The sequence below is a fragment of the Anomaloglossus baeobatrachus genome, chromosome 4 (assembly GCF_048569485.1).
Source record: "Anomaloglossus baeobatrachus isolate aAnoBae1 chromosome 4, aAnoBae1.hap1, whole genome shotgun sequence".
In the NCBI taxonomy this organism is placed as follows: Eukaryota; Metazoa; Chordata; class Amphibia; order Anura; family Aromobatidae; genus Anomaloglossus; species Anomaloglossus baeobatrachus.
In genome coordinates, this window is record NC_134356.1 from 415043604 (window position 1) to 415059824 (window position 16221).

The following is a 16221-nucleotide window of genomic DNA, read 5'->3' on the forward strand; positions in this document are numbered from 1 at the left end:
TCCCCCTCTGCAGCTCCTGGGCTGCATTCTATAAAGGTCCCTGTTATGATTGTGGCCACTTTCTGACCTAAAAAAAGTGTTTATAAAGTTGTACCTTTTTTGCTTCTGATTCTGTAAATCCGTCACGGGGGCGGGCTGCCTGATGGCCGTTATTCTGCCCCCTGGTCCTGTATGCCGCCCCCATCGCTGATTACAATACTTCTGGACGCCGCCCCCTGCTCCATCCATCGCCGCGCATGCCCAGTGCCCATCTCTCGGGGATGAGCACTGTGCCTAGCGTCACCGCTGGTGACGTGCACGCAGGGTTAAGATTATGGGCGGTGCTGTGATGTTTATTCCTAAGCAACCGCCCATAATCGCGGGGCCGCGCTTTCCCCCTCGGCCTGCTTCGTTCTGCGCAAGCGCGCTGCTGCTGACCCCCACGTCACCTCCTTCCCATCTTGCCCCGAGGCAGGAAATAGATGGGAGGAGCGCGGAGCAGTGACTACACCGATCAGGAGGAGACGCGGAGATCAGATTACCAGCAGCGCGCTTGCGCAGAACGAAGCAGGCCAAGGGGGAAAGCGCGGCCCCGCGATTATGGGCGGTTGCTTAGGAATAAACATCACAGCACCGCCCATAATCTTAACCCTGCGTGCACGTCACCAGCGGTGACGCTAGGCACAGTGCTCATCCCCGAGAGATGGGCACTGGGCATGCGCGGCGATGGATGGAGCAGGGGGCGGCGTCCAGAAGTATTGTAATCAGCGATGGGGGCGGCATACAGGACCAGGGGGCAGAATAACGGCCATCAGGCAGCCCGCCCCCGTGACGGATTTACAGAATCAGAAGCAAAAAAGGTACAACTTTATAAACACTTTTTTTAGGTCAGAAAGTGGCCACAATCATAACAGGGACCTTTATAGAATGCAGCCCAGGAGCTGCAGAGGGGGAATCTGTGAGGTTTTAGGGGACATTTCTCATGACAGGTTCCCTTTAATGACAACTGAGTTAGGTGAAAACAAAGTCTTGTTGTCCAGGCCAGAGAATACAGACTGACCCGTGGCAGATCTACACTCTCTTTTGGGTTGAATAAACAGAGCAGCCCATACCCTCGGTTTCCCTATTTGTTGCAACAAGGGATGAATGAAAAAAAACACCATTGGCAGAAACCAGTCTGGAGTGCCTGACCCATATCTGCCCATTAAGTGACACTAGGCTAAACTGAACAGCTTGGTTGCCAGTAGGCAGGTGTAGTCTGCTGAGGACATGATGACTTTTTTTTTATTGGGTTGTAATTCTTGATGTCAGCCTCCTGATGACCGCATCATACAGCCACATTTTCCTGTGTCCCCCCCCCCCCCCCAATGAAGCACCCAAGAATTATTTTTTTTTTTAAGGAAGTTGCATAGTCTTTTTGGTTGGTGCTTTTTGCTTCGAACATCTTGACTCTTGATCTGGTGCCCTTCCGTTTTTCATCCCAGTCATTACCCCATGTTATCCCTTTTCTTCTTTGTGTTCTCCCCATGCTTTCCTAAAGTTCAGCTTTTTAAATGTTGACATATTTTCAGGTCTGACAGTGTCTGTTCTTGGAATGGAGAAAGCTTTACATCAGTACACTCTCGAGCCATCGGAAAAACCATTTGATTTGAAGTCCGTTCCTTTATCCACGGTTCCTCTTGTCGAACAGAAAGCAGGTAAATGTCACAAAGCGTCTGAAAGCCAAAAAAACAGTGGTCCTCTATTAAATACTAGCTCTTATCTCAATGATTCCTTGTTTTTTTTTTTTTGTTTTTTTTCCAAGTTGCATTGAATTTCTGTCTAACTTCTTTTCCCTTTAGATCTTGCCCCAGTGGCCGGTAAGCAACTTGGCAAAACAGTCCCTGCGCGTCAAGACATATTTCAAGGTAAGTGATTTTTAAAAATGTGTATACAATCTTTATACTAAATGTTAGGGATTTTTCAGTGTGAAAAGTGTGTGGGGGGGTTAGATCTTTGACTACACCATAGTCTAACATTATAAGAGGATTTCCAGCCTCTAGGACCCTCGCAAATACAAAGAACTAAGGAAATTTAATAGTGAAAAAATCCTTAAGATGATTTAGAAGTGATCACCACAGATTTGTAGGGTTAATTGTATAAGTAGGAGGAATAGGTTTTGCGCGTAATGGCCTATGGGATAATGAGAGTAATAAGGTGTAAAGAGTTTGAATGATGGAACTTGGTTTTCTCAGACTGGTTAATTGATCTGATGCTTTCCTGCTTGCAGAACAACTGGCAGCCATTCCAGAATTCAGAAACTTGGGACCTCTCTTTAAGTCTTCTGACCCCGTACAACTCACAGAAGCAGAAACCGAGTACTTTGTACGCTGTGTTAAGCATGTTTTCACGGATCACATTGTATTTCAGGTATGTATGCTTTTCTTTCTTGTATATTTTGTTTTCAAAGCTATGTACAACTTTTCACGGATTTTATTGTTTATCTGATTCTTAAATGCAAAGCTAATGGTAAATATTACACGTTTTCTACCATTTTGCTGCTTCAGAGTATCTGCAAGTCCTTTATCTAGCTCCGCAAAGATACAAAATCATCAGGCTCTCTCTACACCCCCCCTCTTGAGTTGGGTATTTGTAGACTTTTAGTCCAGGAAAGCCATAACTCTAAAAAGAAAAAAAAAAAGAAAAAGAAAATCACCTTGTTGCGGTTGATGGACACACATGAATTGGCCCATTTTTGTGTGAAGAACAATTTTCCTAAGTATATTCTTTATAATATTGCTGCAATTTAAATGTCATATATTCTATGTTTGCATATGTCCTGGCGCCTACAAAGTGCTGCTGTATTCTTTTGTTTGTGATTCGAGTAGTTAGAACAGCTGCCACCTGTTCACACTTGCTAGCTTTTATTTTGAGATGCAGTGTTTTGGCTTCTGTGTTGGCCATGGTAGTAAGAAGTGAGACCTTGTACAAAGATCACTACAGTTTAGAGAGGGAGGAAACTGTCTACAGTCTCTGGGATGGCAGAGCATCCAGATTAATGACAATGAGGAAAGCATATGAAGAGGAAAGAAGTGCAGTATTGGAGCTGTAATGACAAGCACCCTGGATACACACCGCTTGTATCCAGCCTATATTACTTGGAGCAACGCTCATAGAGGAGTAAATCTGAAACTTGGATTAGGCTACAAACTGCTTATCAGCGGGTCTGAAAATGAATGATGGAATGAATGGTGAGGACAGAAACTTATTACTATTTTATTAACTTGGATAGTCCATAACATAAGTTATTTTTTACATGTCAGAGAAGTAAATTGCCTTTCTTTTTCGCTCCTAATTGGGAGACCCAGACAGTGGGTGTATAGCTACTGCCTCTGGAGGCCGCACAAAGAACTACACTTAAAAGTGTAAGGCTCCTCCCCTTCTGGCTATACACCCTCCCGTAGGAGTACAGATTCCTCAGTTTTAGCTTTGTGCGCAAGGAGGTCAGACACGCACGCATAGCTCCATTGTTTTTAGTCAGCAGCAGCTGCTGACTATGTCGGATGGAAGAAAAGAGGGCCCATACAGGGCTCCCAGCATGCTCCCTTCTCACCCCACTGTATGTCGGAGGTGTTTGTAAGGTTGAGGTACCCATTGCGGGTACGGCGGCAGGAGCCCACATGCTGATTCCTTCCCCATCCCTTTTTACAGGGCTCTGGGTGAAGTGGGATTTACTGGTCTCCAGGCACTGAGACCGTGCTCCATCTACAGCCCCTGGAGAAGATGCTGGATGGAGCGGAGTACATCAGGGACATGGCCCTGCTTCCTCAAGGTACTCTGTGTCCCCGTGCATTTGGCGCTCACACCGCAGCATGCTGGGTGTTGTAGTGCGCCGGGGGACATCAGCGCTACGGCGCTTGTGCCATGGCCTCATTCAGCTTCGCTGAAGCAGGCACACTTCTGGGAATCGGTCGCGCCGGCCGCTGGGACTGCGGCGCGGCTGGCACTTGTGGTGCGCCGGGGACTTCAGCGCGGCCCGCGCTTTTACGGCGGCCGCGCTGATAACTCGAGTCCCCGGCTTTTGCGGCCTGCTTCCGTTCGTTCCCGCCCCCGGACCTGCCAGTCAGGAGAGGGGCGGGACGCTGGCCACGTCTGGGAATCGGTCACGCCGGCCGCTGGGACTGCGGCGCGGCTGGCACTTGTGGTGCGCCGGGGACTTCAGCGCGGCCCGCGCTTTTACGGCGGCCGCGCTGATAACTCGAGTCCCCGGCTTTTGCGGCCTGCTTCCGTTCGTTCCCGCCCCCAGACCTGCCAGTCAGGAGAGGGGCGGGACGCTGGCCAGTGCATCAGCGCTGAGGGCTGGAGTCGTTTTTACATACTCCAGCCCTCACAATCGGCACAGAGGGGACACTGTTTCCCGCACTTTTGTTTGGGAACTCCCACGGACCGCCCCTCTCCACAGACGCCGGCAGCCATTCCTGCTGACACGCTGAGCTGCAGAGGGGAGCCGGGGAGACCCAGACAAGGAATTCTGCAGCCTCTTACCCGCTATTCAGCGGGCGGTAAGCAGCCCTCAGGGCTCACCCCCTCTTGTGCCAGTAGTATTCTTAGTATTTTGTTTCTACAAATACTTGGTATTACATAGCGCTGGTCGCCCTTTGGCTATAGACTCTCTCACATTGCAGAGAGCCAGCAGCATGTCGTCCGTAAAACGCAAGGGTGCCAAGGCACAGACATTATATGCTTCCTGCACCGCATGTGGGACTTTTCTACCGGCAGGCTCCACGGACCCCCATTGTGTGCAGTGCTCGGCCCCTGCGGCGCTTGCACAGTCGGGACCTCTGCTGGACGTGACCCAGGGTGTACCACCTGTGAATGCTGTCCAGGTGACAGGAACTGAGTTTGCAGCTTTTGCTGACAGAATGTCTCTCACTATGTCACAAATTCTTGACACATTGCGAGCTAGGCCTGTACTTCAGGCCACGGACACTGTGCAATCTTTGCCCCCTGGTCCCCCTCAGCTCCAAGCTCCGGGACGGGCATATACACCTCAGGGTGAAGACTCTGACTCGGACGATGGCCCCGGGCAGCCTAAGCGGGCTCGCTATGACGGGCCTTCACATTCATCTCAATGGTCAGGATCCCAGCGAGATGACTCTATGGGTGATGAGGCGCACGTAACTGATCAGGATTCTGATCCTGGGACCGCTCTCAATCTAGATACACCAGAGGGTGACGCCATAGTTAATGATCTTATATTTAACATCAATAAGATGTTAAATATTTCCCCACCAGCTCCTCTTGTGGAGGAGTCAGCTTCGCAGCACGAGAGAATCCATTTCAGATACCCTAAGCGTACTTTAAGCACTTTTCTGGACCACGCTGACTTTAGAGACGCAATCCAGAAACCCCACGCTTATCCTGAAAAGCGTTTTCCTAAACGGCTTAAAGATACACGCTATCCTTTTCCCCCTGAGGTGGTCAAGGGTTGGACCCAGTGTCCAAAAGTGGATCCTCCAATTTCCAGGCTTGCAGCTAGATCCTTGGTTGCAGTTGAAGATGGAGCGGCACTTAAAGATGCCACTGACAGGCAGATGGAGCTCTGGCTGAAATCCATCTATGAAGCGATTGGAGCGTCATTAGCGCCTTCTTTTGCAGCCGTATGGGCACTCCAAGCTATCTCAGCCGGGCTTGCGCGAGTTGACTCCGTCACACGTGCATTTGCCCCGCAGGTAGCACCATTGACCTCGCAAATGGCGGCATTCGCGTCGTACGCGATTAATGCTGTTCTTGACGCTACAAGCCGCACGGCAGTGGCGTCAGCCAACTCCGTTGTTTTGCGTAGGGCCCTGTGGTTGAGACATTGGAAAGCAGATTCTCATTCCAAGAAGTGCTTAACCAATTTGCCTTTTTCTCGTGACCGATTGTTTGGAGAGCGTTTGGATGAAATCATCAAACACTCCAAGGGTAAGGACTCATCCTTACCGCAACACAGACAAAACAGACCCCAACAGAGGAGGGGTCAGTCTGGTTATCGGTCCTTTCGAGGACCGGGCAGGTCCCAATTCGCCTCGTCAAAAAAGACTCAAAAAGACCAGAGACGCTCAGATTCTTGGAGGTCTCAGTCACGCCCAAAAAGGACAGCCGGAGGAACCGTTGCCAAGGCGGCGTCCTCCTGACTTGCGGTCTCCGATTCCCACATCCGCGGTCGGTGGGAGGCTTTCCCACTTTGGCGACATCTGGCTGTCACACGTCAAAGACCGTTGGGTGAGGGATATTCTGTCTCACGGGTACAGGATAGAGTTCAGTTCTCGTCCGCCAACTCGTTTCTTCAGAACTTCTCCACCACCAGACCGAGCCGATGCTCTGTTGCAGGCGGTGGCCGCTCTAAAGGCGGAAGGAGTGGTGACCTCCGTCCCTCTTCAGGAACAAGGTCACGGTTTTTACTCCAATCTGTTTGTGGTCCCAAAAAAGGACGGATCGTATCGGCCCGTCCTGGATCTAAAGTTGCTCAACAGACACGTAAAAGTCAGGAGGTTCCGGATGGAATCCCTACGCTCCGTCATAGCCTCAATGTCTCAAGGAGATTTTCTAGCATCAATAGATATCAAAGATGCGTATCTCCACGTGCCGATCGCACCAGAGCATCAGCGTTTCCTACGCTTCGTCATACACGACGAACACCTGCAGTTCGTAGCGTTACCTTTCGGTCTGGCAACAGCCCCCCGGGTCTTCACCAAAGTCATGGCAGCAGTAGTAGCTGTTCTGCACTCGCAGGGTCACTCGGTCATCCCGTATCTAGACGACCTGCTTATAAAGGCACCCTCTCAAGAGGCATGCCAACACAGTCTGAAGGTGGCACTAGACACTCTCCAGAGTTTCGGGTGGATTATCAACTTTCCAAAGTCTCATCTAACCCCGACCCAATCTCTGACTTATCTTGGCATGGAGTTTCATACTCTCTCAGCGATAGTGAAGCTTCCACTGGACAAGCAGTGCTCGCTACGGACTGGAGTGCAATCTCTCCTTCAGAGCCAGTCGCACTCACTGAGGCGCCTCATGCATTTCCTAGGAAAGATGGTAGCAGCAATGGAGGCAGTCCCGTTCGCGCAGTTTCATCTGCGCCCTCTACAATGGGACATTCTACGCCAATGGGACGGGAAATCGACGTCCCTCGACAGGACTGTCTCCCTCTCTCAGACTGCCAAGGACTCTCTGCGTTGGTGGCTTCTCCCCACCTCATTGTCACAGGGAAAGTCGTTCCTTCCCCCGTCCTGGGCAGTGGTCACGACGGATGCGAGCCTATCAGGGTGGGGAGCGGTGTATCTCCACCACAGGGCTCAGGGGATGTGGACTCTGGAAGAGTCCACCTTGCAGATCAATGTTCTGGAAATCAGAGCAATCTATCTTGCCCTGCGAGCCTTCCAACAATGGCTGGAAGGCAAGCAGATTCGGATTCAGTCGGACAATTCCACGGCGGTGGCGTACATCAACCACCAAGGGGGAACACGCAGTCGCCAAGCTTTTCAAGAAGTCCAACGGATTTTGACGTGGGTGGAAAGCAGAGCGTCCACCATATCCGCAGTTCACATCCCAGGCGTGGAAAACTGGGAAGCAGACTTTCTCAGTCGCCAGGGCATGGACGCAGGAGAATGGTCCCTTCACCCGGACGTGTTTCAGCAGATCTGTTGCCGCTGGGGGACGCCGGACGTCGATCTGATGGCGTCACGGCACAACAACAAGGTCCCAGTTTTCATGGCACGGTCTCACGATCACCGAGCACTGGCGGCAGACGCCTTGGTTCAGGATTGGTCGCAATTCCGACTCCCCTATGTGTTCCCACCTCTAGCATTGTTACCCAGAGTTCTCCGGAAAATCAGGTCCGACTGCCATCGAGCCATACTCGTCGCTCCAGATTGGCCAAGAAGGTCGTGGTACCCGGATCTGTGGCATCTCACGGTAGGCCAACCGTGGACACTACCAGACCGTCCAGATTTGCTGTCTCAAGGGCCGTTTTTCCATCTGAATTCTGCGGCCCTGAACCTGACTGTGTGGCCATTGAGTCCTGGGTCCTAGCGGCCTCAGGTTTATCTCATGAAGTTGTTGCCACAATGAGACAGGCTAGAAAACCATCCTCAGCTAAGATCTATCACAGAACGTGGAAGATATTCTTAGCGTGGTGCTTGGCTCAAGGGTTTTCTCCCTGGCCATTTGCATTGCCAATTTTTCTTTCCTTCCTGCAGTCTGGGTTGGAAAAAGGTTTGTCGCTTAGCTCTCTTAAGGGTCAAGTCTCCGCGCTATCCGTATTCTTTCAGAAGCGCTTGGCACGGCTTTCTAAAGTACGCACGTTTCTCCAAGGAGTTTGTCATATCGTTCCTCCTTACAGACGGCCATTGGAACCCTGGGATCTGAACAAGGTTCTCATTGCTCTCCAGAAGCCGCCTTTCGAGCCTTTGAAAGAGGTTCCCCTTTCTCGGCTTTCACAAAAGGTAGTTTTTCTTGTGGCGGTCACGTCTCTTCGAAGAGTGTCCGAGCTAGCGGCGTTATCTTGCAAATCTCCCTTCCTGGTGTTTCACCAAGACAAGGTAGTACTGCGTCCAATTCCAGAGTTTTCTCCCAAGGTGGTTTCTTCCTTTCATCTCAATCAGGATATCACTTTGCCATCTTTGTGTCCGCATCCAGTTCACCAATTTGAAAAGGGTTTACATCTGTTGGACCTGGTGAGAGCACTCAGGATTTACATTTCTCGCACGGCGGCTCTACGCTGTTCTGATGCGCTCTTTGTCCTAGTCGCTGGTCAGCATAAGGGATCGCAAGCTTCCAAATCCACCCTGGCGCGGTGGATCAAGGAACCAATTCTTCACACATACCGTTCTGCTGGGCTTCCGATTCCATCTGGACTGAAGGCCCATTCTACCAGAGCCGTGGGTGCGTCCTGGGCATTGCGGCATCAGGCTACGGCTCAGCAAGTGTGCCAGGCGGCTACCTGGTCGAGTCTGCACACGTTTACCAAACACTATCAAGTGCATACCTACGCTTCGGCAGATGCCAGCCTAGGTAGACAGGTCCTTCAGGCGGCGGTGGCCCACCTGTAGGAAGAGGCTGTCTGACAGCCCGTTCATGTGGTATCTTTTTACCCACCCAGGGACTGCTTTTGGACGTCCCACTGTCTGGGTCTCCCAATTAGGAGCGAAAAAGAAGAAGGGAATTTTGTTTACTTACCGTAAATTCCTTTTCTTCTAGCTCCAATTGGGAGACCCAGCACCCGCCCTATTTGTTCTTAGGGTTTCGTTTTTCGGGTGCACATGTTGTTCATGTTGTTTCTTAAGTTCTCCGATCTTGTTATCGGATTGAATTTGTTTTTGAAACTGTTATTGGCTTTCCTCCTTCTTGCTTTGGTACTAAAACTGAGGAATCTGTACTCCTACGGGAGGGTGTATAGCCAGAAGGGGAGGAGCCTTACACTTTTAAGTGTAGTTCTTTGTGCGGCCTCCAGAGGCAGTAGCTATACACCCACTGTCTGGGTCTCCCAATTGGAGCTAGAAGAAAAGGAATTTACGGTAAGTAAACAAAATTCCCTTCTTTCACATATTAAATCCCCCTGTAAAATACTCTTCTTCATTTTTTTTTTCTTTCTGTGTATAGTTTGACTGTACTAACACCCTAAACGATCAGCTCTTAGAAAAAGTCATTGTTCAGGTGGAGCCCTCAGAAGGGTATGAAGTGGTCTATTATGTGCAAGCTCCGAGTCTCTCATACAACCAACCTGGCATATGCTATACTCTGGTCAGACTCCCTGAAGATGAGTCCACAGCAGGTAAGTAAATGCCATCAGAATGTGGGTGTGCATATGGATGTACATAGTGTAATTCTAGTTGCTGGAAAAGACAAAAAGGTGCAAATAGAGTTTTATCCTGGTGGTACCAGAATAAACTAATTTCAGGTAATCGCTCACCTGGGGTAGTTGTTTAAAGTGAACCTGTCAGGTGCAATATGCACCCAGGACCATGAGCAGTTCTGGGTGCATATTGCTAATTCCTGCCAAACTGTCCCTGTATACGCTAGCATAGATAAAGAGATCTTTAGAAAAAGTATTTCTAAAGATCTTATATCATATGCTAATAAGCGAGGGCAGTAGCCCCAAGGGCGTTGCTTCCCTTGATAGTCACCCCCTTTAGCATGTTAGTACGCCCCTGTGGGAGTGCTAACATGCTAATGAATAAACAGCGTCAGAGGATGATCTCGCTCACCTCTCCGCCGCCATTGCTGTTTGATGCTGGATTTCAGCTCAGTGCGCAGGATCACGGAGGTTCGGTCATGCGCACTACTTCAGTTTGAAGCCAGGATGCGTACACTTGACTTCATAGTGCACATGACTGAAACTCCGGGGTCATGTGCACTGAGCTGAAATCCAGCGTCGGACAGTGATGGCGGCGGAGAGGTGAGCGAGATCATCCTCTGAAGCTGCGTATTCATTAGCATGTTAGCACACCCTCTGGGACGTACTAACATGCTAATAGAGGCGACTAGCAAGGGAAGCAACGCCCTTGGGGCTACTGCCCTCACTCATTAGCATACGATAAAAGAACTTTAGATATACTTTTCTTTCTTCATCGTTCCTTATGGGAGACCCAGACCATGGGTTTATAGCTTCTGCCTCCGGAGGACACACAAAGTACTACACTAAAAGTGTAGCTCATCCCTCCGAGCATATACACTCCCCGGATGACAAATCCAACCAGTTCAATGCTTTGTGTTCAGGAGGTCACACAATCAGGGGTGCATTCCACTCTGGCAGAAAGGCATCAGTATACCTTAAGAGAACAAGGAGTGTGTTCCTTAACCACTCCAGTTTGTCAGCCCACTGTGACCAAGCCCAGAGCCTGTCCTGACAGACGATTCCCAAAGCGTGGTTCTGATGACTGTTTCCCCCTTCCACCAGTGGTGGTCAAGGAGTGGGCTCATTCACCAAGGGTGGACCCTCCGGTGTCTAGGCTTTCAGCCCGGACAGTTGTATCAGTGGCTGACGGCTCCTCTCTAAGGATCCCACTGTCCGCCAGGTTGTCCTTCTGGCCAAATCTATATATGAGGCTGCAGGGGCCTCGTTCTCCCCATCTTTTGCAGCAGTGCGGGCTCTCAAAGCCATCTCTGCTTCTCTGGAGGAGATGCATCCCCTCACCTAGGGACTTTATGCCCGAAATGGTTGCCTTAACTTCCAGGCTTCAGTCTTTTCATCCTATGCCATGTCTGCCATGCTGGAGACTGTCACCGCACTGCGGTGGCCTCGGCTACTTCCCTCGCTATCCGCAGGCTCCTGTGGCTTCGAGAGTGGAAGGCAGATGCTTCTTAAGAAGTTCCTTGCTGGGTTCCCTTTGCTGGGACCAGTCTATTCGGTGAACAACTGGATGAAATTATTACGGAAGTTTTTTGGCAGGAAGAGTACTTCCATGCCACAAACCCAGGAAACCTGTCCAGGGCAGGAACCAGTCGAGGTTTCGTTCCTTTCGTTCCTCTATCTGGTCGTCCTCTAAGCCCTCGGCCTCGTCCACTAACTCAGCCAAGGTCCGTAAACCAACTGGCGCATGAAGCCGCGTCCTCAGAAGTCCGCAGGAGCTGCGGCCACCAAGGCAGCCTCCTCTCGTCCTTGGTCGGTGGCAGGCTCTCCCTCTTGGGCGACGTGTGGTTTCAACACGTCTTCGATCAGTGGGTGTGGGTTACCATCTCCCACGGCTACAGAATAGAATTCTATCCAGCCCGCCAAACAGATTTTTTCTGTCAACTCCCCCCTGCTCCAAGGCCGCCGCCTTCTCACAGGCCGTGGCATTCTTGCAGGCCAATGGAGTAATTGTACCAGTTCCCGACTGGGAACGGTTCTGAGATTTCTACTCAAATCTCTTCCTAGTCCCCGAAAAGGACGGTGCTTTCCGACCTGGATCTCAAGCTTCTCAACAAGCATGTCAGGTGCGGAATTTTTGCATGGAATCTCTGCGATCAGTCAATGACCCAAGGAGATTTCTTAGCATCCATCGACATCAGAGATGTCTTTCTGCTTGTGCCAACCGCAGTTTCACACCAGCGTTGGCTACGTTTTGTAATCGGAGAGGAACATTTCCAATTCGTGGCTCTCCCCTTCGGGTTAGCCACGGCCCCTCGTGTATTCACAAGGTCATAGCAGCAGTGGTTGCGGTTCTGCACCTCCAGGGGTTGGTAGTGATTCCTTTCCTGGACGACCTTCTAGCAAGGCTTCATCCAGTGCAGACTCTCAGCGGAGTGTCTCGCTCACTCTCAGCGGAGTGTCTCGCTCACTCTCGCCACGCTTGCAAGTCCACTCTGACTCCGACCCAGGACCTTGCGTCCCTAGGGATGCAATTCGAGACTCTGCTGGCACTTGTGAAGCTGCCCTTAGTCAAACAGCAGTCCCTTCATCTGGCGGTTCGCTCTCTGCTGAGGCTCCGCCGTCATTCCATCAGGTGCTGGGTCAGATGGTGGCGTCAATGGAAGCGGTTCCCTTTGCCAGTTCCATCTGCGTCCCCTGCAGCTGGACATTCTCCGCTGTTGGGACAAGCGGACCTCTTCCTTGCACAGGCTAGTGGCTCTGTCGCCACAGACCAGGAGCTCTCTTCAGTGGTGGCTTCGGCCCCTCTCTCTGTCCCAGGGACGCTCCTTTCTGGCCCCGTCCTGGGTGATTCTCACCACGGATGCCAGTCTATCCGGCTGGGGAGCAGTGTTTCTCCACCACCGAGCACAGGGCACTTGGACTCCGTCCGAATCAGCCCTCTCGATCAATGTGCTGGAAATCAGGGCTGTACTCCTAGCTCTCGTAGTTTTTCACCACCTGTCGGTGGTCAAGCACATTCGAGTCCAGTCAGACAACGCGACAGCAGTTGCCTACATCAATCACCAAGGCGGGACTCGCAGCCGCCTAGCAATGTTGGAAGTTCAACGTATCCTTCAGTGGACGGAGGACTCCAAGTCCACCATATCCGCAGTCCACATCCCAGGCGTTGAAAACTGGGAGGCAGATTATCTCAGCCGTCAAACCGTGGACAGCGGCGAGTGGGCCCTGCATCCGGCAGTGTTCCAGTCAATCTGCCGCAGGCGGGGCACTCCGGAAGTGGATCTAATGGCATCCCGGCACAACAACAAGGTCCCGGTTTACGTGGCTCGCTCCCACGATCCTCAGGCCTTGGCAGCGGACGCGCTGGTTCAAGATTGGTCCCAGTTCCGTCTGGCCTACGTGTTTACCCCTAGCTCTCTTGCCCAGAGTCCTGCGCATGATCAGAATGGAGGGCCGTCGGGTCGTACTCATCGCCCCAGACTGGCCCAGGCGAGCTTGGTTCCCAGACCTGCTCCGTCTGTCCGTAGAGGTGCCGTGGCATCTCCCGGACCGGCCAGACCTTCTCTCACAGGGTCCGTTTTTCCGCCAGAATTCTGCGGCTCTCAGATTGACGGCGTGGCTCTTGAGCCCTGAATCCTTACGGCTTCAGGCATTCCTTCCGAGGTCATCTTCACTATGACTCAGGCTCGGAAGTCTTCCTCGGCCAGGATTTACCACAGGACTTGGAGAATTTTCCTGTCCTGGTGTCGCTCTTCCGGCCATGCCCCTTGGCCGTTTTTCCTTGCCGACCATCCTGTCCTTTCTACAGTCCGGTCTGCAGCTAGACTGTCCCTCAATTCCCTCAAGGGACAGGTCTCGGCTCTGTCAGCGTTGCTCCAGCGGCGTATCGCCCGGCTGGCCCAGGTGCGCACCTTCATGCAGGGTGCATCTCACATCATTCCGCCTTACCGGCGGCCTCTGGATCCCTGAGACCTTAATCTGGTCCTCACGGCCTTACAGAAACCCCCCTTTTGAGCCTCTTAGGGAGGTTTCGTTGTTTCGTCTTTCACAGAAAAGTGGTTTTTCTGGTGGCCATAATTTCTCTCAGGAGAGTCTCTGATCTGACTGTGCTCTCTTCGGAGTCACCCTTTTTGGTTTTTTTCACCAAGACAAGGTGGTTCTCCGTCCGACTCCGGGCCTTCTCCCTAAGGTGGTGTCTCCTTTCCACCTTAACCAGGACATTTCATTGTCTTCCCTTTGTCCGGCCCCTGTACATCGCTTTGAGAAAGCGTTGCATGCTTTAGATTTGGTGCGGACGTTCCGGATCTATGTGTCACGCTCCGCTGTTCTTAGGCGGTGCACCTCTCTTTTTGTGCTGACCACAGGTCAGCGCAAGGGTCTCTCGGCTTATAAACCGACCCTACCTCGTTGGATTAGGTCGGCCATATCCGATGCCTACCAATGTTCTCAGGTGCCTCCCCCGCCGGGGATTAAGGCGCACTCGACCAGAGCTGTCGGTGCCTCTTGGGCTACGGCTCAGCAGGTCTGTCAGGCTGCCACTTGGTCTAGTCTGCACACCCTTTCGAAGCACTACCAAGTGCATGCTCATGCTTCGGCAGATGCGAGCTTGGGCAGACACATCCTTCGGACGGCTGTCGCCCATTTGTGAAGTTAGGTTTGCCTACTTCTCAGTTTCTGTTTATTTCCCACCCATGGACTGCTTTGAGACGTCCCATGGTCTGGGTCTCCCATAAGGAACGATGAAGAAAAGGAGAATTTTGTTTACTTACCGTAAATTCTTTTTCTTATAGTTCCGACATGGGAGACCCAGCACCCTCCCTGTTGCCTGTTGGCAGCTTTCTTGTTCCGTGTGTTTTCACCGGCTGTTGTTGTAGACAGAGGTTCCGGTTATTCCGGGTTTTACTCTATATCTACTTGTGGGTGGATGTCCTCCTTCAGCTTTTGCACTAAACTGGTTGGATTTGTCATCCGGGGAGTGTATATGCTCGGAGGGAGGAGCTACACTTTTAGTGTAGTACTTTGTGTGTCCTCCGGAGGCAGAAGCTATACACCCATGGTCTGGGTCTCCCATGTCGGAACTATAAGAAAAAGAATTTACGGTAAGTAAACAAAATTCTCTTTTTATCGTTCCTATGGGAGACCCAGACATTGGGTGTATAGCTTCTGCCTCCGGAGGACACACAAAGTACTACACTAAAAAGTGTAGCTCCTCCCTCTGAGCATATACACCCCCTGGATAACCAAATCTAGCCAGTTCAATGCTTTGTGTTCAGGAGGCATACATCCACACATGCATTCTCATCTGATTTTTGATTTTTGAAAAGATTTTGAAGAAAAGCGGGTCCAAGCCTGGACTCCCGGCATGTCCCTTCTCACCCCACTGTGTCGGCGGTGCTGTTAAGGTTGATTTACAAGGCTGGAGCCTTACATGCCGCGCTCCTTCACCATCCCTCGGGCTCTGGCTTGAAGTGGGAGCCAGCACGGTTCTCCCTGCCTTGCAGGAGACCGGTCTCCATCCGCAGCCCTTCAGAATCCTGCCGGACGGAGCACTCATCCCCAGGGACCTGAAACCCTGCGTCTCACAAGCTAAGTATCTGAGACGTTATTTTCAGGGGTCCCTTGTACTTTATTGTTGGGGAGAGTGGGCTGTGTATCTGTTCTGACATTTCCGGCCGGTTCTCTGGTTTTCACCTGAGAACCGCGCCGATGGTGCCTGCGCGCCGGCCGCATCGTTTAAATTTAGGCCCCGGCTTCGCCTGAGGCCTAGTTTCGATTTCACTTCCCCTGCATGTCAATCATGCAGAGGGACAGTGCGGCTTCGCCCAGCGGCCGTTCGGCACAGGGAGGGACACTCCTCTCTGAGTAAATGTACCCTCCCCTGTAAATCTCCTTGGCCCTCCAGATCCCGCTCTCAGAGTAGGCCCCGCCCCCTCTCCTCGCTCCGGCGCCATTTTATCAGCGTTCTCACAGCGATCGGCGCTGGCTGCAGCATCTCTGCTAATCTGTCTGGGGGTCCGGGCTGTGGGATCTGGAGGGCACACAAACGGTCTGGTAAGCCACAACCTCCGGTTGTGGACCTGCTTATATACTCTCTGGGGGTCATTCTGGCTCAGAGCCCCCACTTCAGCAGCATGTCTCACACGAGGAGCAAGGCTGCAAGGCTGTACGCAATATGCACTGCATGTAAGCTCGTGCTGCCTGAACCGAGCACATATCCACATTGTGATGCCTGCTCTAACGTGGCAATGCCTCAGTCTGGAATCGCACCCACAGTGGTCCCTCCGGCTGCTCCGGCTCCGGTGGCTGAACCCTCGGCTTGGGTAGAATCCTTCTCTAGGTCAATCTCCCAGTCTTTTGCCGACTCCATGGGACAGCTGTCCCGGACTTTGCTGACCATGCATCAGCCCCCTTCTCAGGGCGCCGCT

General features: G+C 51.8%; 1 protein-coding gene across 1 annotated transcript in view; it reads left to right on the plus strand.

Moving 5' to 3' along the window:
* The window catches only part of COPG2 (coat protein complex I subunit gamma 2), a 168170-nt gene that overhangs the window by 117625 nt on the left and 34324 nt on the right, over positions 1 to 16221 (plus strand). Inside the window, exons 17-20 of the mRNA XM_075342611.1 lie at positions 1551 to 1676; positions 1821 to 1886; positions 2249 to 2388; positions 9604 to 9775. Of these exons, the coding sequence (XP_075198726.1) occupies positions 1551 to 1676; positions 1821 to 1886; positions 2249 to 2388; positions 9604 to 9775 (504 nt within the window). The remainder of the gene's footprint in view (positions 1 to 1550; positions 1677 to 1820; positions 1887 to 2248; positions 2389 to 9603; positions 9776 to 16221) is intronic.